The sequence below is a fragment of the Erithacus rubecula genome (genome assembly GCF_903797595.1).
Source record: "Erithacus rubecula genome assembly, chromosome: 6".
In the NCBI taxonomy this organism is placed as follows: Eukaryota; Metazoa; Chordata; class Aves; order Passeriformes; family Muscicapidae; genus Erithacus; species Erithacus rubecula.
In genome coordinates this window covers 15,339,501-15,363,892 of record NC_136688.1, presented here as the reverse complement: position 1 = coordinate 15,363,892, position 24,392 = coordinate 15,339,501, and the positions used below count along the sequence as shown (strand labels likewise).

The 24,392-nt window shown below is 37.1% G+C and overlaps 1 protein-coding gene across 1 annotated transcript in view; it reads right to left on the bottom strand.

Moving 5' to 3' along the window:
* Positions 1-24,392, bottom strand: part of METTL15 (methyltransferase 15, mitochondrial 12S rRNA N4-cytidine) — a 67,754-nt gene that overhangs the window by 17,638 nt on the left and 25,724 nt on the right. Inside the window, exon 3 of the mRNA XM_079310094.1 lies at positions 20,362-20,498. Coding sequence (XP_079166220.1) covers positions 20,362-20,498 — 137 coding nt within the window. The remainder of the gene's footprint in view (positions 1-20,361; positions 20,499-24,392) is intronic.

Below are 24,392 nucleotides of genomic sequence, written 5' to 3'. Positions count from 1 at the left end.
TTCTCAAAATAGCTGATTTTTCAGTTCTATTATGGTTCCTTTGGAAGTGCAAGCAAATTGAATTTCATTGCTCTCCATTTGCTACAATACCTTTTATTAAAAAAAAAAAATATTATTGAATAACTCTCATTGGAAGAGTGTCTCATTTTTGTTACTATACAGATATATTTGTGTTCCCGTTCACAAGCTGAACTACTGAAATCATTATAAATATCAATACCAGCACTTAAAGTGAAAAAAAAAAAACAACATTTATTTGGAATAAATGTCTCTTTCCAGTGCAAAACCATGGGTAATCCATTAAATTCTTCACAATACCATAGGTAGCTCCACTGGTGTTCCTACAAGGTGCTCTGGTCACATTTCAAATCACCCATTAGAGATACTACAGAAACACCTCACAATTTCATTTCAGCAGTATAATGCTTTAGTATCCCTTCCCTAAGGTGGCATACTATAAAAGTAAGTATAACTCCTTCGAAAAACTTATTTAAAAGAACTTTAAAAGACACTATGTTTCCAATAATAAACAGAATCAAACAATTCAATAGAAGCACCCACTGGAAGTCGTTCATGTCAGGACAAGCAAATCTTTGGTGCTTTGGCAGAGCCATGAACTTGGTGCAGTAAATTTCATCCCACACCACCTGCAACACCAATGGCTTCTGTGTAACATTCACAGTATGGTTATTACATTTGTTACAAAGTGTATGGCAAAGTTTGATTTATAAAAGTAATCCTCGAGTGATCCCACAGCTATTGTTCTGTCAGAAAAAAGAGTCCAAAAACCATCATGCAGAAACCTTCCCCTGTGAGTCTGATTGCTCAACACTCGTGCAATTGTGCTGACTTCTCCACAAAAAGCAGTTCTGACATCACAGTCCTTTTAGCTATAAAATGAGTGAATGATCTGATACACAGATTCACACCTCCTGGAAGACTCTGCCAGAAAGATTATCAGAGTTCTGGTACTAGATGGGGGATAAGAGGCATGTTCACTTCACTATAACTCTTTTGCATCACACATCTTACAAAGAAAGCTGAGCCAAACAATTCAGGCAAAGGCTTAAATCATCTCAAAACCACATTGGGGTCTTCTCAAAATATGCAGCTCACTCTGACAAACATTAGGGTCTGTTTGAAATGAAAAAAAGAGTAGAATCACATTCTTCACAATAAGGCTCTGACATAGCTTCTTTATAGATGCATCCACTAGGAAAAATGCACACACTTTCACAGTGTAATTAGCAAAAGTCTGATAATCAAAATTAAGAGTCAAGTATCCAATGTGTCACAGAACTTATCAGGTATCACCTCAAGTACTGTGCCAAATTTTACAGCAAGTGCTTTAAAACAAGTTGTCAATAAGCTGAAAGAGATACAGAGACCAACAAAGAAGTGGGTAGAAAACATGAGTCATATGGAAACACTGTAAGTTGTGCTTTGTTTTGTTTTTCTTTGTGAATAAGAAGGCTGGAGGGGATCTGACAGTTATCTCTGTGAGAAGTTATTAAAAAGGTATCAGTGTTCAGCCATTCTGCATGCCAAACCACAGCAAGTCAAGGAACACTTGACTGAAGTGGCAGAAAAGCAGCTCTGAGCTAGACACTGGGAAAATATGTATAAACAACAAGAAATCACCCAGACATATTATTTATGCAATTCCTGTTATTATGGAAGGCTCCTAGGAAGAGGCAAGGCAAACAGTGTTTAGTAATTTCAAAAGTACATTTGGTTTTGTTTTAATTTTACAATTTATTGACAGTGCTTAAACCCCTTGTTTCTAACACCCATGATTTATTTTATTTGAATTTTCTCTTGGAAATCATTCAGATTCAAAGTTGTTTCATTGCTAAGTTTGATCAGGAAATCTGCAGTTAAATTTCAAGTTGATAACATCTGATTTCATGTCTTTGGAAAAGTGACTGATCAAAATTTTGCTTATATCATTCTGTTCTTTCTTCTGTCTTACTTCCTGATACACTTGTAACTGCACCAGGGGTATTGACCAGTATTTTATTTCTTTTTAGTAGAAATAAAGGCTAAATTGTCCTCTCCCTGCTCTTCCCCCTGCAGTCAATAGTATCCCAAACAGGACTTCTGAAAGGGAGAGATCATAATATTGGCTCTATTCAATCTATTGCAAAAATAATAAATGCATATACATACATACATACATATATATATATATATATGCATATATATAAATATATATATTACAAGAAGCATGTAGATAGTCGGAATCCTTGCCCATGAAGGAGTTGGAACCAGACCATCTTTAAGGATCTTTTCTAACCAAAACTATTTTATGAGTTATTGTTTCGTTGTTGTTTTTTTAAACAGGTATAACATATAAAACCCATATTTCTTTTTGAAAATGAAAATTTTAGCTCAAAGCTGAGCATATGAACAGAGATGTTGACAAACAAAAAACAAACAAAAAAAGAAGTGAGCAATTTCCATTCAAGTCTGAAGGGAGCAGTGTACACTTAGAAGCATTTTCACTGATTGATTTCATGCTGAAGTGGACAGAGGTGCAGAGCCCCAGTAATTCCATGGCAACTCCAAGACATAACACATATGCTTTTGTAGAGTAGAAGATGAAGCCAGGCTGAAATGCACAATCATGCACAATTTTCATTTTTTCCCTTCTTTAAGAAACACCAAAACCTGTCTTTCACTCAATACATCCACCCTGAACTCCATATTCTGAAGATGCACCCTAAAGTTCATATAAAGCTCTTTTTTGGCTATCCCTGATTTATCCACAAATTTTAACTGCTGCTTTTGAATGGTCAACTCATATTTAATTTCTGTTCTTTGTATTTTGCCTGTCACATTCCATATTTGCATCTCTTCCATCCATTTTATCTCTGTCTCACAATATTCCCTTCAATTAAGAATTATCCAAGCCACTTGTCTTTTTGGAATTTTTCTGATGATCAGTTTTTCTTATCACACTTTACACATAGCTCTCGTTCTCTAGACTTGCTTTGTACCCTGCAATTGCTGTATTTTCCCAATTTTCCACATGTTCCCTCATTTCCTGCTCTCCATATTCTTCCCCACTGCTTTTTTACAACTATCAAGGCAATCCCATAGGTGTTCTTGCAACATTAATTTCCATGGTCTGTGAACAATGAAGAAGTGTTTACTTCAGCAAGCATCACATAGGAAACTTCCCCTGTTTCCTAGGTTAAGAAATTGTCTTTATTTGGGATGCTTATTTATTGCTATTATATCTAATTTATCTATGTATAACACAAATAGTCATGAGCCAGGCTTCTTCTCCATTATATTGATACTGACAGTGATCAAATTGAATATATTCATGTTCATTACAAATAAATCCCACTTAATTGATATGAAATCACTGAAATTTTACAACTCTGCACAAATGAAAATCAACCTCTTTAGCTCATTACACTTAAGATTTACCAACCAACAATTGAAGTTGGAGGCTGAAACACTGACTTGCAGGTACGATTCCCAAAAAGCTTTTCACTACAACACCTCATGAACTGGACTGCAAATAGTCACTTGTGAATCTTGCACGTCTAGTTTAATCTAGTTTCTCATGAAATGGAAAATATTAAGAAAATAGAGTCCATCTGAAATTAATTTGTATATTATCACTGTCATATATTGCTCTTCTATTGCATACTATGTTCATTCCTGTGACAATGAGAATACAGGGTGTCCAAATTACAGATATTCTCGTATAAAGAGTAGTATAGTGTATTGAAGGAGATTAATATTCTCAAGAAGATTAATCTAAAAAGCTATAATTTGTGATAAAAGTACCTTTTTGGGAGTGGGAAGCAGGGGGAGACTGGAAGTAATGAAGGAATCTGAAAAAAACCCAGGAATGAAAACTGCAGTGAAACTGTGCACTTATTGCCTGTGTTATTCAAGAACACTAGTTCATGATTTTAAAAACTTGCCTATTAGGGATATCCACATTGTATCTATCTAGATTTTCAACCTATCTAGGTTGTGACAGCCTAAATATGAAGCTACTTCAGAACTTTACAAAATGTTATTCTAATTTCATTTTCTACAAAACATTCTCCAACAGATCTCCTCTTTGATTTTTGCATGTGTAGTAACAGGAGGAAGTCTACAATCACTATTCAGATATCCAAAAATTACTGTTTCAAATATTGCCTAAATACCTGCATGCACTCAGGAAAACACAGCTCAAATATTTAATTGTAATTTTAAAGCTGGATTAACATTAGAATGTCATTTTTAAATCAGAGATTTAAAGTCGCTTTTCATCTCTCAGAAGCAGTCAGTCTTGTACCCACATTCCCAGTAAGGCACCACAAGCAATTAGCTAGCAGCTTCAAAAGGTGTATATTCCAAGAAAAAAAAGGCTGTTCATTATCTCCTCCATGAAACTCCATAAAAAAGTGGTCTCTCCACCAGAAAACTTCTTTAAAGAAAATATTGAAAGGATCATTCAGAAAGACAACTGAGTTTTTTGATATGACAAACTTTCTCATGCCATGGCAATGACTGCACAGCTCAGAGTGGAGATCCAGACAGGTTCAAATGTGCAAAACAAATGTGCACGCAGGATAACCCACAAGGCCACTCACTTTCTGGAGGACTTAATGTCCCCTTCATGAAATTAAATCCTTTCTCCCTCTCTGCCTTCCTGTTTTCCCCAAAGAAGCTGGAAACACTTCCTGCAGTTTTCCTGCTTCAATAGTTTTCTGTCACTACTCTGCAAAAGAAAATGTTTGTCTCCATTAACTTGGTAAGGACCCTTGGTAAAAGACAGCAGAGCTTCTGATGGGCTGCACCTAGAACAAATACCCAAATTACAGGAGACAGCAGTGAGGGATGGCAAAGGTTCCACACATGTGAAATACAATAACTAGAAAAAGAATATCCAATAAGTTTCCCTCTCATGGCTGCCCAAAAAATGACTGTTCACCTGGAAATCATATTATAGCTAAATTACACATAAATGCAGATAGTTGTTACTTTAAGATCAAGCAGCTTCTATTTACTTGGAAAACTAGGATGTAGCTGCCAAATTTAGATTGCAGCCACAACCTTGCATGCAGCATATTAAAGCTGCCCTATTACAATAAAGATCAGAGCCTTAAAGAGAAGCTATTTTTTCAGAAAAGAGTCTATGATAAAACCTGTTAATATTTTCACTACTGATATAAAGAAATCAAAAATCATTAATAAAGTGCAGAAATGGAATAAAAATCTTATATAAAAGAGCATTCTCTTCAAAACAAATCTACAGTACACTGGTAAAGCAACATGTACAAACAAGTGTTTTGCAATTTTAGTTGACAGGTAGCTCTAAATTCATGCCTGAATACACAGTGCATATTACCAAGCCCTCAGGACATCACTGAAAACTACACAGGAGGAAAACATATCTGTTGTAGGTTGTGTTTGTAGATGCAGGCATTTCTCATTGTCAGCACAGACAGTGAATAGCAGCCAGGATTCACATCCCACAAACATGCACTCCTGTGCTGCTTCAGTTCAGCTCCTTGAGGAAAAAAGGCAGCATCAGGAAGTTCTGCTGACATTGCTCCCCATTTGTTTTTGGCAAGATTTGCCCCCACACCTCCTGCATCTCCCCATTTCTCTCCACCCTCCCACCAAACCCCTCCAAGATGCTGCTGCTGCTCCAGGCTGACCTGAGAGGGTGACTCAGCTGTAATTCCATCACATCCTAATAAAGGCTCCTGCCCTGACAAGGCAGCCTGGCTCACCCTGCCTCTCCAGCAAGCAGGCAAGCCCAGGTGGGGCTCAGCACACTGCTTGGGAACTCTGCAATAACTTACACTTTTATTATCTTGTTTCTGGAAAGCCACATTTAGCAAGTTATAAAAAAGATCTCTTCCTTATTTCTATCTTGAGAAAGAATCCTAATTGGCCAGATCCAGTCATAAAAATTTCAGCATGTTTCTGAAAACACGAGTGCCAAAGGGTAATGCATTGCTAATGGCTGCCAGTGGAATAAATAGCAGTTCTGACGTCAAAACTTTGTTACACTCCAATAACTGGCTCACTTGGGGTTTCAGGTACAGCAAGTTACATGTCAGTTTTAAATAAAGTTATAAAAATAGAACACACAGTGAACCATACTGCCACTATGCAGCCTGAAACTACATGATTTATGTCTAATAAAATGTTAACAAAGGTGACAGAGGGTATGAAAATAGTATTTTCTACCTCATGATATCCTGTTACTTAGATTTGAGAGGGCAAAACCAGGCAGATACAATTTTTCTTTTGTTTTTCAAAACATATGGCCAAAACCAGAGTAAGCAATTTTGAGTGGAAGCGACATTTTAAAAAATATTTATAGTACTTCTACCCAAAAGACAGTATAGTAAAATTCAAGTTGTAAAAATCTGCATTACAATGCATGTCTGAGTCCCCACTTGAATAAATTCATTAAGCACCAAGAAGGTTTGTCTTTCATTTCCTTCTGTAGTGATTAAACAAAATATTCCCTTTCATTCTGTAAAAGATGAAACCTTGGGCTGTGCTTGTGTAACTAAGAGTTTAATGGGTCAGTGATTCAGCCACCCAGACAATGCACAAAACTCTAGTGCATGTATGGAGCTGAATGTTGGAATTTAGGAACTTACTTGGATACACAATGCTTAACACTTGAATTTAGGAGCATGGGGGACCTGGCAGTGCTGGGTTATCAGTCACAGGTCTCTTCCAACCTAAGTAACCCTATAACCCTTTCTCTACAAAAATAAAGTTTTAGATGTGCATTCACAGGGAAGGGAAAGGACAATACTCTTAAAGTAACACAGAGGGCTAGAAAGAAGTTTCAAAAAATCACATTAACTTCAGGAGGGAAAAAAACAAAAAAAGAAATTTTGTCACAAGTCTCATTCAAAAAACCAAGATTTGCCTACATATAAGTGAATGCAGCCAAGTATCCTGGAGGGGACTGTGGCAAAAAGAAAAAAAATCCCCTTGTTTCACATTCAAAAAAGTTTTGTGTCTTTTGAAGGCACTAGCTATCATTACTTAAATGTTTACTAAAGATTTACTCTTACTTGAAAGGATCACAAAATTTAAGAGAGAAGAAACTCTGCCCTTTAGTCAGAAACCTTCAATAGGTCATAGAAATGGACAAGCTCTTCTAGTCCTGAAATATTTTAAGACAAGTGCCTTCCTGCTGTAATGGAAATCTCCAGAGAGACTTAGGAATAAGAGAAAAAAAAAAAAAAAACAACCAAAACAAACAAACAAACAAACAAAAAAAATTACATAATATTGACAATATCGAGTGAATATTCTTGAGCAAAAGAAATGCAGTAACAATTGATAGATTGAACAATCATTTCATTAAATATAAAGAGGAAAGTTTAAGTTCTTTCTACATAAAACTACAACAAGAACAATCTTTATTTGAATTGGTTCTTTGTATTCCTTACAAGAAAACCATTTTTTAGAGCATTAAGTGCAACCAATAGTACTTATTTTCACTTCTACAATTTATTTTCTTTGTTCATCAGCATCAACTGCACTACAGGCTCCTGCTGCTTATTGTCCTGGTCAATTTTAAGCCCTTGGGTGACTTGTTAACAAACGACTTGGAAATAAAAAGTGACACAAAGGCCACGTAAATTCTTATTAATTTTTAACTCACTCAACTTCCAAACCACCTGCAGTACCTCCTAAAGTTGATTATGGGGCAGAAAGACATCAGAAAGCCAAAACAGTGAGAACATTCTGGTTCTAGCTACAGGTTCAAACAAACTTTTATTGAAATTGCCATTCAAGATGAAAATATTTAAAGGTGAGAATATTTTAGATATGTGTTAAACTTATAACAAGTTGTGACTGGGTTGAGCATTGCAGATGAACCTTGTTAGGGTATGAGTAAACCAACAAATTATCATTTCCTTTTGTCTTTAAATAAATTAATTCTAGAATAAAGTCAAATGCAAGTATTGAATCCCTTCTTAGCTTAGGTACCACATGCTGCTTTTGGAGAGGAGCTTCACTTCCCAGTACAGCAATGCTGAGCAAGCACAACTCTTTTTTTCCAAACCTCATCACAAGTAGTAAAGAAACAAAGTCCTAAGATGTTATTCATTCCCTGCTTTACTTTCACACTTTTCCTTTTCACTTTCACACTTCCCAAAAATCCCCTCAATGATTCAAAGAAAAAAAAAAATCTTATCATCTGTTGTTTGAAAAAATGACTTGCAACCTATCATAAAGTTGCTCATTATTAACAGTACAGGTTTTGCTTTTCATTGGTTTGTTGGGTTTGTTGCTTTTTTTTAAAGGGCATATTCAAACAGCTTCAGGTCAGTCATAATTATTAGAAGGTTTGCCAGCATTAATGTTCACAATACAATCAATATTTTTAAAATGGAATTTAAGTCCAGCTTCATTTCTAGCAAGTATAATGCTCTCTGATGAGTGAAAACAAAGTTGACAGTGGCACAACTGACTTAAATGAATCTCAAGAGATCATTTTAGTAATTGATGTGTTATGCAAGTTATGTTTCTCCTCTGCAGCATCTTTCAAAGACAAACAAATCAATTACAACTTCTATTTCTCAAAAGCAACTTAAACTTCTCAGTACTACGAGTATCAGACACTGTGTTCATTTTATACCTTAAAAATGAATTGAACACTTCATGAAATGAATCAGAAATGGTCTTTCATTGCATTTATTAACAGAAGCTGCATTCCACAATGTTGATTTTAACTGCCTTCTGAGACTCAGTAACCAAGGAAGGGAGAGAAGGGAAAGGGAAAGAGAAGAGACAACAAATCAACAAATGCAGAAATACATGAAAACTGGACTATAAGCTGTTTACATAGTGAGAAAGTTCTAGGCCATTTTAATATAGGACCACAGGGAAACTATACAATACCCACAGCAGCAAAAATAAGGAATTGGTAAAAACCTCCTTGTAGAACAAACAAATACTCCACAAATATTTGGCCTCAGGTGTCACAGCTCCTGACACAGCCTCAAACAGATTTTGGAGGAATAATAGTGAAGGCTGCATTAACAAATTATTTTTCATGGAAATAATACAAGTTTCCAATAATACTTTTGAACACTGATCCTGGATCTAAGCTCCACAGTGTCTCCCTGAAATCTAAGTCTTAAGGAAAAATTGCTGATGATGGTGATGGCAGCAAAGGAGACAGGAGAAGGAACTCAGGACAACAGGTCAAATCCCATGAACAGTTTCTGCCAAGTGCAAGGGAATCCATACCCATATGAAAACAAAAAGCCACAGCAAGATGCCAACATGGCTGAACAGGGACATACTGACTGTGTCAAAGAGAAGAGGGCCAAGGGGACAAAGCAGGACAAACTACCAAAGAAATCCTGAGCTGTATTGCACTCAGCTGGAATTAAGAATACCTAAATCTGTCTGAAGGAAAAACTGGAAAGGGATATGCCATAAAGACATGGAAGACTGAAAAATGGCACATTGATTTATTTAAAGTAAAACACTCCTGGATCAGTCTCATTTATTTCTAAGACAAAGTATCTGGCTCTATAGATAACAGGTAAACAAAATATATATTTTCATTTTAATACAACTTCTGGGTTTTCTCCTCTATTACCTTGGCAGGCAACATTAGAGGCACAAACAATGTATGGGTAAAAATCTGGGTTCAAGGGCTATTGGGGCAATGAATCAAGGTGTTATTTGCACCTCAAAGTCTTGCAGGAGAACTTCCTTCCAGAGACAAAAACCTGTCTGACCTGCCCAGGGGAATCCAATTTTGAGCTGAAAACTCAAAAGCAAGATCCAGTAATTAAAGGGTTTACACTGCATATCTGAATGCAGAATTAATGCATAAACATTTTTATGTACTATAATTTTATTATCTATTTATCTGTTCCTATTAAATGTGCAACACCAAATCATTAAGAAGCTTCCAGATTGGAAAGCAAATACTGACATTTCTTCCTGTAGCAATGGTTAGAGATAGGGGAGAATAAGACATTTTCAGTTCTGCACACTTCTATTTTCCAATGTTTAATATCTTATTAATTATGATAATTAAAAATGGAAACATATTCCTTTGAAAGCAAGAAGTTCCCCTGATTATACAATGAGATTCAGTTATTGTTTTGAGCCACAAAGTCATTGCACAAAAGGAGTAACAAATTTCAAGTTTTTAAAATTCAGTAACATTTTAAATTCATAATTCTTGCTACAATAGATCTGAATTTATAATAAACTAGTATCTCAACTAAAGAGCTATGAATAAAGACATCAAATTAACATCAAAAACCTACAGAGATTTCTTTTCCAGTCTGTTTTTTATCTGCAAAATACCCATAAAAACAGAATTCAAACATAGTTTTGGTGCCCTGTCCACCAAGTATGTGACCATGCAAAACAAAGAAACAGATGAGACACAGAAAGCCAGTGACTTTCATGTCTACTGCTCTATTCTGCTAAATTCCCCATAAACCCATAATAGTCTAAACACTTGGGAAGAGCAAGATGGGAATCAGCAGTGGGTATTGCTTAGCTGGACTTGAGCAAAGCTTTCAACTCTCTGACAATACCCCATGGGCAGAGTCAGGGGCTGGGCTGGACAGCAGGCATCTCAGAGATTGGGGATGGCTGAGCATCCCCAGGGTCTGCAATCAGGGCACAGGGTCCAGCTGGAGCCCTGCAGGGCTCAGTGGGACTGACTCACCAATGGCTGGGACTGGGAAGGTGACACAGAGCTGGGAGCCATGGCCAGGGTGCTGTGCATCCCTCCAGAGGCACCAGATTGGAGAGATGGACAGACAAGAGCTGTGTCAAACTCAGCACAGGGAATGCAGGGTGCTGCACCTGGGCAGGAACACCCCATGCACTCACCAGGACAGGCTGAGCACTGACCTGCTGGAAAGCAGCTCTGTGGAAAGGAGCTGGGGCCCTGGAGGGTGACAGTCTGTCCATGAGCCAGCAGTGCCCTGGGGACAAGAAGGACAATGACATCCTGGGGTGCATCAGGGAGAGCAGCCAGCAGGGTGAGGCTGCTGATCCTTCCCCTCTGCTCAGCCCTGCTGAGGCACATTGGAGTAGTGGGCTGGTCTGGGCTCCTGGGTACAGGAGAGAGGAGCAGCTGGAGCAGATCCAGTGGGCAATAACAGAGAGAAGGGACTGGAGCAGCTGCCATGAGGATGGGCTAGGGGAGCTGGCTCTGCTCACCTCCAGAGGAGAGGACTGAGAGGGGACCTGCCATGTCTGCCAGAGCTTGAAGGGGTGCCAGAGGATGGAGTGAGGCTGTGCCAGTGATGCCAGAGGATGGAGTGAGGCTCTGCCCAGTGGTGCCAGAGGATGGAGTGAGGCTGAGCCAGTGATTGATGCCAGAGGATGGAGTGAGGCTGTGCTCAGTGATGCCACAGGATGGAGTGAGGCTCTGCCCAGTGATGCCAGAGGATGGAGTGAGGCTGTGCCAGTGATGCCAGAGGATGGAGTCAGGCTCTGCCCAGTGATGCCAGAGGACGGAGTGAGGCTGTGCCCAGTGATGCCACAGGATGGAGTCAGGCTGTGCCCAGTGATGCCACAGGATGGAGTCCACTAGGACAGATTGTCCACAGAGGGTGTGGAGTCTCCCCACTGAAGGTATTTGAGATCCACCTGGTCAGCATCCTGTGCAATGTGCTGTGCAGTGACCCTCCTGAGCAGGGAGGTTAGCAGACGACCACTGTGAAATTTTCTACAAGAATGACCTGAGAGGTCTCATCTCCTTTGTTCCATACAGCAAATATTACAAACAGCTCAAACTCTGGTTTTATGACCAATAATGCATCTTTTCATTATTACAAGCCATTTTAGCTAATATTATTGATAATGTATTTGAATTTTCATAATGGGTTATTTTAAGGCAAAAAAAATAGAAGTATTTTAATTACGCATTTTATTTTTGGAAATTCAGTTTTTTCAATTGCACAGCATGCTTTCCATACAGGAAGAAAAAAATATAATTTGAACTACAGAAGTCATATACCCCCACACAAAAGTCCTATCTTAAGCATACTGTGAAAATAAACCTATTTGTGGGGTTCCCCCTCACTACCATGATAAAGAATAGCACACTAGCATTAATCTTTGTATTCAGCCTTTCCATAGTTGCTGGTATTGATGCATATGACAGATTAACCTTAAGGACATCAATTTCTGCATAAGAAAATTTCACCTTACATGTCCAAATTTTGTTAGCTGGAAGTAAAGCTGCTTTTTATACTCTTGAAGTAGTATCCAAGATTTACTCTAAGTGAAATGAGCTTTGTTGCAGCATAAGGTTTAAAAAGTGACAGTACTGATGATTCAAAATGTGCACACATTTTTGCTCCTGCTAGTTGGAAAAGTAGCAAACTACACATTCAATTCTGTCCTTAGACAATTTTTACTTATCTATAGAAAAATTAATTTTAATTATTTATTTTTAGAATATGGAAACGTACCAGCATGATTTCATGCATTATCAGTTTTTGGCTTAAACACTGCTAAATTCCAGAAGGTCCTAACTTAATATTGCACTCACTAGGTGCTAACATTAAAGGCAGACTGTAGGAGGGGTTGAATCCACTTACATGCTGTATGTCACACATCACTCCAACCTTAGTCCAAGACTGAACTGCAAGGAACCAAAACTCATTCTAATAATCAAGTGAATGAGTTTTTTTTGCCTTGTCTTTGCTGCTAATCACTCTGGTAGGCATGAAGGAGGCAATGATAAACTACTACCTTAAACTGATAGAAGATAATGCATCACCTGTCATGTGAAAGGGTGAGCAGTGACACTGCAGCAGGGGATTAAACTGGGGGGTTATAGCAGCTGGTCTCCAAGCTTTGCAAAAGTACTCCCTGCTTTTTTCGAGGGGCAGACACACTGGTTTTCAGGAAAAGAAAAAAAAAGGTGTTTTCCCAGAGAAGGCTTGGGGAAAGGAGTGCTCCTCATCTTCCTCTCCTCTCACAGCCAGGCAGGTGGCATGGATCTTCTGGAAGATGGATGGCCAACCTGGATATCATCATCAGAAAGGATTTGGTTCTGTTTTTCTACTTTGTATTTAAATATTTAAATTGCATCAGGCTCTAATGACCATGGCCACAGTCAGACTGACAGTATGAACAGTATCAATAATACAGATTGTTTGTGCTGTTGAGACATGACACTTGTATTATTTCTTACAAATCTGTGTGAGTCAAGACCCCTTATTAGTCAATATTGGCCTCAAACATTTGCACCATTCAGTGGTGACAAGGCCACAGGTCACTTCCATTCAAAGTAACATGTTTTCTCCACTGAGGTTTTACACAGAAATCCTCTGAAATCTCTCTATCCAAATCTTTGCTCCTTGATCAATCTAAGCTGATGTATTTTTCAGGCATCCAAATACAAACAGCAATTAACTGCCTGATTTTACTTTCAGTCCTTTCAATATTCTGTACAATACTTGGCACAGCTGAGTCACAAAGACTAAAATCAAATTAAAATGCAAATTATGTTTATCATCATGACAAGAAAAAAACAGAATCATGTAGTCAAAGTAATTCATTTTTATGGTCTATGTCACCTATATGCATAATCATAATGCATCTAAGAATAATAGTATCTGATGCCCAATGACTCAATCAGAAAAATAATCTGAATTTCTCTGAACTTTTTTTATATTTCATAGTTAAGTATGAAGCTCAATTCTGATACAAAAATGTGTTTACAAATATTTTCATTTAGTTATTTATCAAACTAGAAGAAATAAGATTATGAATCAGAGACTATCAGCCTTTTTTGTTTAATTTAGCCACTTAGTAAATTATATGTTTATCTTAAATACCAACAAGTCTTGACCTTCTCTTAGTGAGTGAGAAGCATCTTTTTGTCTACACATTTATATAATTTCCATCTTCACAGGAAACCACTGGTGTCTTCTACCCTCAACAATTATCATCTATTTACTGATGAAATAAACTTTCATCTGTATTGTTTGATACAAGAAGGAGTATTTTAATACAGTTTATATCCTATTGATTTCTGCAGAGTGCCTTAATGCCTCCCATTGTAAATGTGAACAAGTATATGAAATGCAAACTCAACTAATACAGGAAATGGTCTGTATCATATCACACAAAGTGGTAGAAACACCTTTTCTACCTGAATTCACTAGACAACAGTCTGCAGGTAAAAATTTTGCAGCCCACACAAAGAATCAAAACCCATTACATCTGCAATGAAATGAAGAAGCGCACATACAAATCATTTAATTATGGTTTCAAGCTATGTAATGTCATAGTGAAATTTCTGTAATTATAAGAGAAGTCTGACACTCAAATCACAGAATGATTTGGGTTGGAAAAAACCAAAAAAACCCCAACCATTAGCTCAGCACTGTCAACTCCAGCAGTAAACCATGTCACTGTGTGCAACACCTACACAGCCTTTACATCCCCCTGGGCATCAGGAGTCCTCCACCTCCTGGGCAGCCCATTCCACTGCTTGACAGCCCTTGCCATGGCAGGATTTTTCCTAATGTCCAATCTAAGCCTCTCCCAGTGCAACTTGAGGCTGTTTCCACTGGTTCTGTTTATTACCTGGGCAAACAGACTGGCACTCACCTGCCTGCCACCCCCTTTCAGAGAAGATCTTCTCTGAGTCTCCTTTTCTCCAGGCTGAACACTCCCAGCTCCTCATAGGAATTCCTCTCCAGATCCTTCCCCACTCCATTCCCTTCTCTGGACATGATCCATCACCTCAATGTCATTCCTGCAGTGAGGGGCCCCAAACTGACCCGAGGTGCAGCCCTCTCAACCCCTTGTCCAGATCATCCAAGCCCAAATACTGAGCCCTGGGGAACAGCATCATAACCAGGCAGCTGCTAATTTTTACTCATTTTTCTTAATTTAATAATACACCTGTGCAAGCCATGAGCAGTCAATTTCTCCAGGAGAATTCTGTGGGAACAGTGTCAAAGGTTTTACTAAAATCCAGGTAAATGACATGCACAGCCTTTCCCTTGACAAGATTTTAAGAAAGCACTAAAGGGACAAGATATCCAACAATGTAAAAAGTGAACAGAACAAGTTGTCTTGTATGTGTTTTCTGTGTCAGGGCAATTTTGAATTTTATGCTTTGACACACAAATATGTTTGGCTTTCCTACTCAAATCTTCTGGGAAACAAAATAAATGTCAGTAAAGTAATATTTTAATATTAATGGCATTTGAGGGTCTTTTTACTACTCTCAATTGAATTTTTCCTCTTCATATTTAAGGTAACTCACTTACCTTTGTTGCCTGCATTTGAGAGACAGACAGATGGATGACATACATGGAGAATTCTTTAGAAAGAAATAAGCCCATAGGTAACTAATTAATTATATTTATATGTAGTCAAGGCACCATTATAATGAATATGGTTTGACTGCACGCTAATTGTATTTCTTATGCATTACAGTTAAAAGTTTGAAAAATATTTATAGCAAGAAAAGCACCAATATACATCACTCAGCTACAATTCATAAGTACATAAAGAAGTCTTATCAACATTGAAAAAAACCAAAAGCTCTGCTTTTTCTAGAACTGGGAAAAAAAATCTGTTTTCCCCAGGGTATATAATGCACAGCTGATCTAGTACTTTTTTTTTTTTTAAACATTGTGTAACTAAAAGCAAAATCACCTCAAAATCACTTTAAAATTATATCAAAATGGTATTTAAATTGTATGAGGAATTCTATACTATTCATCCATAGTTTTGGGGCACAATTTCTTACTCTGCTCAGACAACTACAAAGCATGTATTTTTTCCCTCTACATTGGCTTTGCATGAGTGTCTTATGCTTAAAAATTTTCCATTGTATTGGTTAATTGCCAGATTCCAGGCACCTCTCTAGCCCTTTCCTTTCAGTGGGTGTGAAAGGGTTTACTTGTAATATATATTGAATTTCATCTTGTTCTCTGGATTCTCAGCAGCAATTCCCAAGTCAGTGGCTTCCCCAGAAAGCACGTCAAAGGATTCCCACCCACACACTGAATATCTAACAGACCCTGACCCACTTTCTCCTTATTAAAGCAGCACTGCGTATTTTTAAAAATAAAAATAATAAACAGAGACACTAAATGAATGCGAGAGCTGCAGCTGGAGCTCTACCCTCTTCAGATTTAAGTTCTGACAAAATTGCTACTGAAAAAATAGAGACACATTCAAAATACAAGCTCAAATGTATTTTCCTCTGTTTTCTCTTCCAATGACTTATTACTCCAGATATCTTTCAGTTAAATACATGGAGGATTTCATTTATTCAAGTTCTGAATATAGAAAAATCCCTTAATTTAGCTATATTTATCTCCTCTTGCCACAATATCTTTGGGCATATTTCACAGAATTATGTAATTGTTGGGGTTGGGTGGACCTCTGGAGATTTAATTTGTAAGTTCTGAATATAGAAAAATCCCTTACTTTAGCCATATTTACCTCCTCTTGCCACAATAACTTTGGGCATATTTCACAGAATCACAGAATTGTTGGGGTTGGAGGGAGCTCTGGAGACCATCCAACCCAAGTGCCCTGCCAAGACAGGGTCACCTGAGTAGGTGTCACACATATTTTGGGTGTCTCCAGAGGGACACTCCATCACTTCCCTGGGCAGCCTGTTGCAGTGCTCTGCCACCCTTCACATAAAAAGAAGCTTTTCCTCATGCTGAGGTGGGGCAGTTTGGGACTCCTGAGGGACATTCTCAGCAGTAAAAACTAAGAAATGAAAGACATTCAGCACTTCTGCCTTTTCTCTGGCATTACACACATCTGATCCAGCAGTGGCCTCCCATTTTCCCTAATTTTCATTTTCCTGCTGATGTACTTGTAAAATAACTTCTTGCTGTCCTTGATATATCCCTTGCCAGATTCAATCCCAGCTGGGCCTGGCTTTCCTTGTCTCATTTATGCATCCCCTAATAACATTCCTATAGTCCTCCTGTGTGGCCTGTCCCTTTTCCTCATCCCACACATCTCTTCCTTTGAGATTCACTACTCCCTGCTCATCCAGGCAGCTCTCCTGCCCCCTGTGCTTCATTTCCTAGCCAAGGGGGTGCACAGGTTTGAGCTTGCCATCCCCAACAAGTTTTCACCTTGCCATGGATTAGGTTCTTCTCACAAATCTAGGGGACCAGAGGGGTGATGAGGGAGCTGGCCCATGAGCTTGTGAAGCTGCTCCCATCATTTACCCTCAGTCCTGGCTCATGGGGAGGTCCCAAAACTGGGAGTTGGACAGTGTGGTGCCTGTGACAAGGGCTGGAAGGAGGATTTGGGAAATGACAGACCTGTCAGCCTGGCCTTGGTGCCTGGCAGACAATGGAAGGATCGCCTTGAGTGCCATCCCATGGCAGGACAGCCAAGGACCAGAACCAGGCAGCACAGGCTGGGAGGGCCAGACCCTGATCTCTTTAATGACCAGGTTGGCATTCACCCCCTGATGTCACCCCATGCAGTACAGCTCCTTGTGCCCAGCCTGTGAGCCAGCTGCTCACCCACTGCCTAGTGATGTGTTTATCCAGCTGTGCAATGGGAATTCTGTCCAGAATACAGTGACAGTACCAAAATTTTACTGAAATCCAAAAACATTACATCAACAAACAAAGGTACATAGTGAATAACAATCAGAACTATATGATTTTACTAAGATTATTGTCATCTAACCAGGATAAGCAATAACAATTAACATATGCATTATTCTGGTTTAAGTAGGAAAAAAATGGCAACAGAAAATTCTGTAGAAGTGTGGCTTCCAGTCTGCCCATTGCATTCTCAGTTTCAGACAGTTGGAATCAGATTTTACTGGTTGTAGCTACACAACAGCCCCTTCCCCAACTTTGTGCTGTCACCTCCAAAGCAAATGAACCACTTCAGCAAGTCAAATAACCTCTCCCTAAACAGCAATGCTAAGCAGAAGGGGAAAGCTCAGAACAGAGAAAAGTGGAGGGTGTTTGTACTTCTGTGCTGCAGTTATTCAGTGAGGCTGTGCTTCTTCCAGAATTTCCCACATTTCTGAGATGCAGCTGCATGCTGCCATTGCCTTTGCTAACATAGCACAATTATTCTGTGGCTCCCTGCTGAGCCAGGCAACTCTTTAATCTGAGAATAGACCTGACCAGATATAGGTGTCAACTGGATCCATTCTCTGAGATTTTGATGCCCACACAGATTTGAAATTAATTGATACAAGGTTTATTTCTAACACAGAAAATAGGTAATAAAATCCCATAATGTTAGACCAACCATCTTTTAATGAACACTGAAACAAATCCATTTATAAAAGTTCCATATATCAGAAGTAAATCTCTTACACTAAACTAATTTGTAAGCAAACACTAGTTTTACCTGTTTATAAATTACATCCTTATACCTCCTTTCTCCTTTTAATTTGACAATGGTTTATGCAACTGACTTTCCACAGAAAGCAGATTAATAATTAGCACACACAGATTATTCTTTTGCCATAAATTTTAACACTAAATATCATAAGAAAATATAATACTTACCTTATGAAAAAGCACTCACCTGTTCTTTCTAATAGGAAAGAGAAAAAATGTGGGAAAACACCAGAGCAAATAAGAATATGGCTCTGTGTCCTACATTGCATATCCAGGTGACATGCAGTCATCCTTTCATGATTAGGACTATATTATTTAATAATCCACTTCACTCTAAGGATAACTTGCACCCATAAAGGTAGACATCACCCTCAGAAATAAGAGCTAGGAGACCTCCTTTGTCTATTAAACTATAATAAATTACATCAACTGCTATACAAATCCATCTTTCCAAGCAAGCAGAAAATTATCCATGTCAATGATCAGCAGAAGAGCACCCAACACTTGTAAAATCTCTTTATCAATATGGAAAATAAACTTCTCACATGCAGGTTTGCATAGGATACTTTCAGAAAAACTTACATTGAGCCAGAGGACTGTTCATTATTGTTTTACCTTGTGTGAATGTTTTTAAAAGACTGGTTCCTTCCTATGGCACAAAGAACAGAAGACCTTACAACTCCCATGACATTTGGCAGAACATGTTTGCAGGCTCAGTTTAAAAGAAAATGGACTTTCCTTGACAATATTCTCCACAGGATTCTGTCAAAATGAATTCTCTAGAGAATTAACTGTGGATAGATTGCAGAAATTTGTAAGCACACATTACATGGCACTTCAGCCCAGAAAGAGCTGAAAATTTAGAGAGATAAGTGTAAGTGGTCTTACAGAGTAGGATGGTTAGAAACTCAGCTGTGCTGTCCTGACTCTTGCTTGCCTTTCTCCCACTGGTCTCTGTCCAACACACTTGAAGGAAGGAATGCACAGTTCAGCTTTTTATCTTACAAGACTTGAGGAACACTTTCTGCATTCATTAAATATTATTGCTGCCTCAGAACTGTTTGTGTGGGAAAACATGACTGGACAACCAGCTGGTTTTTTATCTGCCTCTCCCCAATTTCCTATTGGAAATGCTTACTTTTCTTCATGTTAGAGCTATTTTAAGATAATGTTTGCAATGTGACAGTGAGAATTCTCTCCTTACTACCTTACCTAAATTTCTTAAGTCTTGATTAGTACAATTATTAATTAATTTTTATCTACATATTTTTCTTCTTGGTCAGATCTGAAAATTTGACTTTTTGAAAAGCTCCTATTCAGCTCTACATATTGCACACTGATGTTCTGACTGGGTTCTTTCTTGAATTAAACAAAGGAACAAGAACTTTACATAATTATAAAAGATGTAAAAGTTTGCATTTAGCAGTTTTTCATTTAGCAAATCCAGCACTCCTATTTAAAAAGAAAATTGAAGCATGAGCTACACACTGGAATCATAGCTTATTAAATTGTTCACTAGTTTCTTAAGCCAGTGGCAAAATACTTAGCAAACCTAATACCGAATTACAATTATTTTGAGGTTTTTAAAATCAAATTATTCATAATCCATATTTACATTTTAAAACATATTATTCCATATTTTTTTGTGAAATACTTACCACAAAGATATGTTTTTGTACTACTTGGCAATCAGAATCATCTCAAGGCAAGCAGAACACGTGGATCTTTTATAAATCCATTTTTAAATATAAAATTAGCCACTTGATGCATGCTTAAAATTAAAACTACAAAATCCACATTTAACTCCAAAACCCTAAGAAGAAGCTGCATGCTTCATAAACAAATTGAATTGCATCTCCTATTTAACAGGATACATACAGCACAGAACGCTATTCTATGATAAGGTATTAAAAACTATAAAAATCTATTAAATTGCACATAAAATACCAAAGCACCAAGCTCATCTCAGCCATAGGTAAGAGAGGAGGAGATAACTTACGGGTAGGTTTCTGCAAGCTGCTGGGCTATTCTGTAAGCTGTGGGGTCCCTGTCCAGGGCATACACAGTGATGCCACTGGCTTTCTCCAGGAGAGCAGTTGTGTGACCTCCAGCCCCAAATGTCATATCCAGGAAGAGCTTTGGGTGAAAACACAAACACCTGTTACCTTACAGCACTGAAAATCTGATTTCAAACAGGCCCTTTCCTCCTTGACTGATTAAAAGTTTTTTTGTTGACAAAAATAACTGGCTCTCCACTTAGCAATGGTTGTATGACTGCAATTCCACTTAGGAAATATCTTCTTTTCAAATTACTGAGTAACAATCTATAATTCTATAGTCCAGGGAAAGCACACTGGAGCAAAGAAAGAAAAGGATTTTTATTGCTTTTATGACAGTGTTTCTAAACCAAAGTACAAATGTGGCTTACTCTCTGCACCTTGGTATTCCCAGAAGTCTTTTCCTCAGTTGATTGAACTGACCTCTGTTGACTGGGGGAAACTCAAGCCAAACTTGAAGAACAAATTCTCCATATACTTCAATATTAATATCTGCATGGGTTGTTTTTTTTCCCCACTTCTCAGATTATTTTTTATATGAAACAGGTTTTGAAGGTTACTTATCAGCTACAATCATATTAATTAGAAATTAATATGAACTGACCTTACTCTCACAAATTATACACCCCAAGGTTAAGCATCTTATAAGTGAAATTTTCCAGTTTAACTCTTGAAAGAGCTAAGATTCAACCACCAATTTCATTGGATAAGAACAGAATTTCAAAGGCAATGAACACCCAAACATTTTTCAGAAATATTTTTTAGAAAGCATAAAGACATATACATGAAAATAAATTTAAAAAAAAAGAAAATCAAAAAATACTTATGAGACAAATAATATAACTCTCCTGTGGCTAAATTATTTACTGTGGCTGCATTATTTAACACAGTTTCTTTGTGCTATACTATCATGTTTCCTGTGCTTATGCTCTAGAAGCAAAAATTTCCTACAATATTTTACAAAGTTACTGAAGGAAACAAAATTTAGCCAGGTGATCACCCAATATTAAATTGTATCACTCATATAAAAATACAGCACTTATCGAGATTTTTTTTGCAAGCAATATCTATAATACAAAACTATGTTACAGAAGACATACCATATAAATGCTCTCACAATCTATTTAAGCATTCTGATTTATCTTCTACCATAAAAAAACAAAAGTATGCTCATTGAAACCAATTCATAAACACAAAACTGAAACAGTTTAAAAATATAGTTGTTCCTTTAACACAACTGAATATAAGAATTTAGCTAGATTTTAAATCTGCTTGCATAAGCTAAAAATTCCAAGCATGCTCTCTGTAAGTTCTCGCACACCACTAAGATTCAGAGAAGCTCTTTTTCAGTTTGGGTTTTCTTTGCATTGTACTGTTACTTCTACTATGGAAAAACTCCTATACTGGCTGAGTGGGTTATTAAACTAATGAGATACTTTTTTATTATCTCCTTTCAATGAAAATTATTAAAATAAAAATGTAATTTTCAACTCTGCATTTTGCTTAGAAAATAGCAAAGATGAACATGCATTCTAGAAAACATACAAATTCTCTTAAATTACTTTTAAAATTTCCAGGGTATATCTGTTATGCTTTGATTTCCACTCAAGTTATTTCTACTTATTCCTTACCAGAAGTAATGTACATAAGCAATAAACAAACCTCTAACTTTTATATTCTAGTTCTGTAGGGAAATCCATTTTGAAAAATCCCTTTAGAAATATGTGGAGGAGCAACAGAAAATTAAAACCACCTTTTTTTTTTTATTATTCTTTTTGCATAAGATTAACCCACTCAGAAATGCACTCAAAAAACTTAATCACAGGAGTCCCAAGTGTCATTTAGGATTGCACTTATTCTGCAGCAACACATTACAATCAAAACCAATCTAAATTACATCATAATTCCTCTTGGAAAAAAAAAAAAGTTTAATCACCATGAGTCACGTCTTCATGGCTGGGTTTGGTTGCTTTGTTTTGTTTAAAAAAACAAATGCTCTTATTCTTTACCATAGTTAGAAAACTAAGATGAACATTTTCAAAAACATCACTATTTTCTTTCCTAAAACCCACCTATGGTGTTGGCAGGAAGAGTCACAGAAGGTAGAGGGAGTGAAGAAGAGCTACTTCTATCTTTGAAATAAATTATTTTGGAATAGTAAATTTATTCCATAAATTCACTAGTAACATGAGGTTCAGAAAACAGTCTTTTCCCACTAATATGCTTAACAACTGGTTTATTTCTTGCATGTCTGTTTGTCTTCTAAACATCTGACTCTTTTTTGGTCATGTCTAAAGGAGGTGAACAGATTCAATCCTTCTTTCACCAACACTTCCATACTACAGAGAAAGTCTTTGTTTCATCACATTTGAACAGCAGAATATGAAAACTTAACTTAGGTACACAATTTTGCTTTTTTAAGTAATATGTAACACTGAGCTTTTTATTTCCAAATGAATTTTTGAAGATCTTATAGCTCATTCAAGAATACTTATATTCTGTTTAACAGTCTTACCTTCCCTCACAGGTATCTGCTCCTGCTTTCATTCATTTTAAATTTGATAAACTTTCAGCTTGACAAGCCCTTTACACATGCTACTCATTAATGAACCATACACAAGGTCTTGAAAACAAACCAAAAATAAATACTAGCAATACAGAGAAGGGGAAGGATGACATACCATGACACAGTGACAAACTCTCCACACTGTGACAGCATTGAGAAGCTTTAGTCAAGAAGCTCCACTCAAAAGCTACACTTTGCACCTAGAACCTAAAAAACAATAACTATCACCTTAAGTTATCAAATGGAATGGTTATGATATTAACATGACCATTTTGGAGCATTTAAATTAATCACTGTAATATCCTGCTTCATAATATGTTTCTTATATACACCCTCCATCTTTTTCATGCCTGAAATAAAAGATATATCATTTTTTTTCTTCCACTTTCTCTCTTGCCTACTAGTTTATAATCAAATAGAATTAAATGACATTTTATCCTCCTGGTCCTATAAATACTAGAAAATATTATTACATTAATTTCTCCTGCAGTGACTCACAATTCCATTGTTAAGTTATGATAGTCCCATCAGAGTCCCCTTGTGAATTTAATAATCAGTTTGTGACTGTACATTTTAGAAATAATTTGGCTCTTTCATGACATAGCAACAAACAAAAATTTCACAGCTTTGATTTTACAACTAGCTCTAGTATAGTTAGAGACATACAAAGAGATTGAGTTCACCATTTTTGTACACAAGACCTTTTACTGAAAAGCTGTCAGAGTAAATGCTTTTCAAGTATTTTACTTTACTATGACTGATATGTAATTCCTCTAATGGTTATGTTCCACGTGTAATAAAGTTTAGTCCACAACAATTAACAGCCTTTGTGAACATTTTTCCTTTGCTGTGTAACAAAATGAGATTGCAGAACTTACACAAAATTGAAACTCAAACATGACACATAAATTGAAACAGCATAATACTTTTATTTAAAAACTCACTATTCCAGTATTTCCCACTCTCCTCTTTCTTTCTTTTTTAAAGGCAAGAACTTTCTACACTTTTAAAAGTAATTTGATCCTCTGTATGTATTTTATTTTCCCCTACTAATCTTAACTATTTCAAGCACTCCATCAGATGTTCTTTCAAAAAATATTTTTCCTCCCTCTCACAACCCTGACATTGTCTGAAAGAGGACTTCAATATATTGGACATCTCCAAAAGACTTTGGCACATTGTGCAAAATATCTAAGACGGGAGTTGGAATATAGGACATGAAGTCTCATGCCAAACAATCTCCTCTCCTGGGCATCAGCACTTCATGAGCAGTCCCTCTGTTTTCCATTGCTGGCCATGTCACAAACTCCTGCCTTTGGTGCCTTACACCTTGTTCACACTTACACAATACCAAAATATCATTAATACATCATGATAAAAGAAATTTGAAATCTCTATTGACAACAA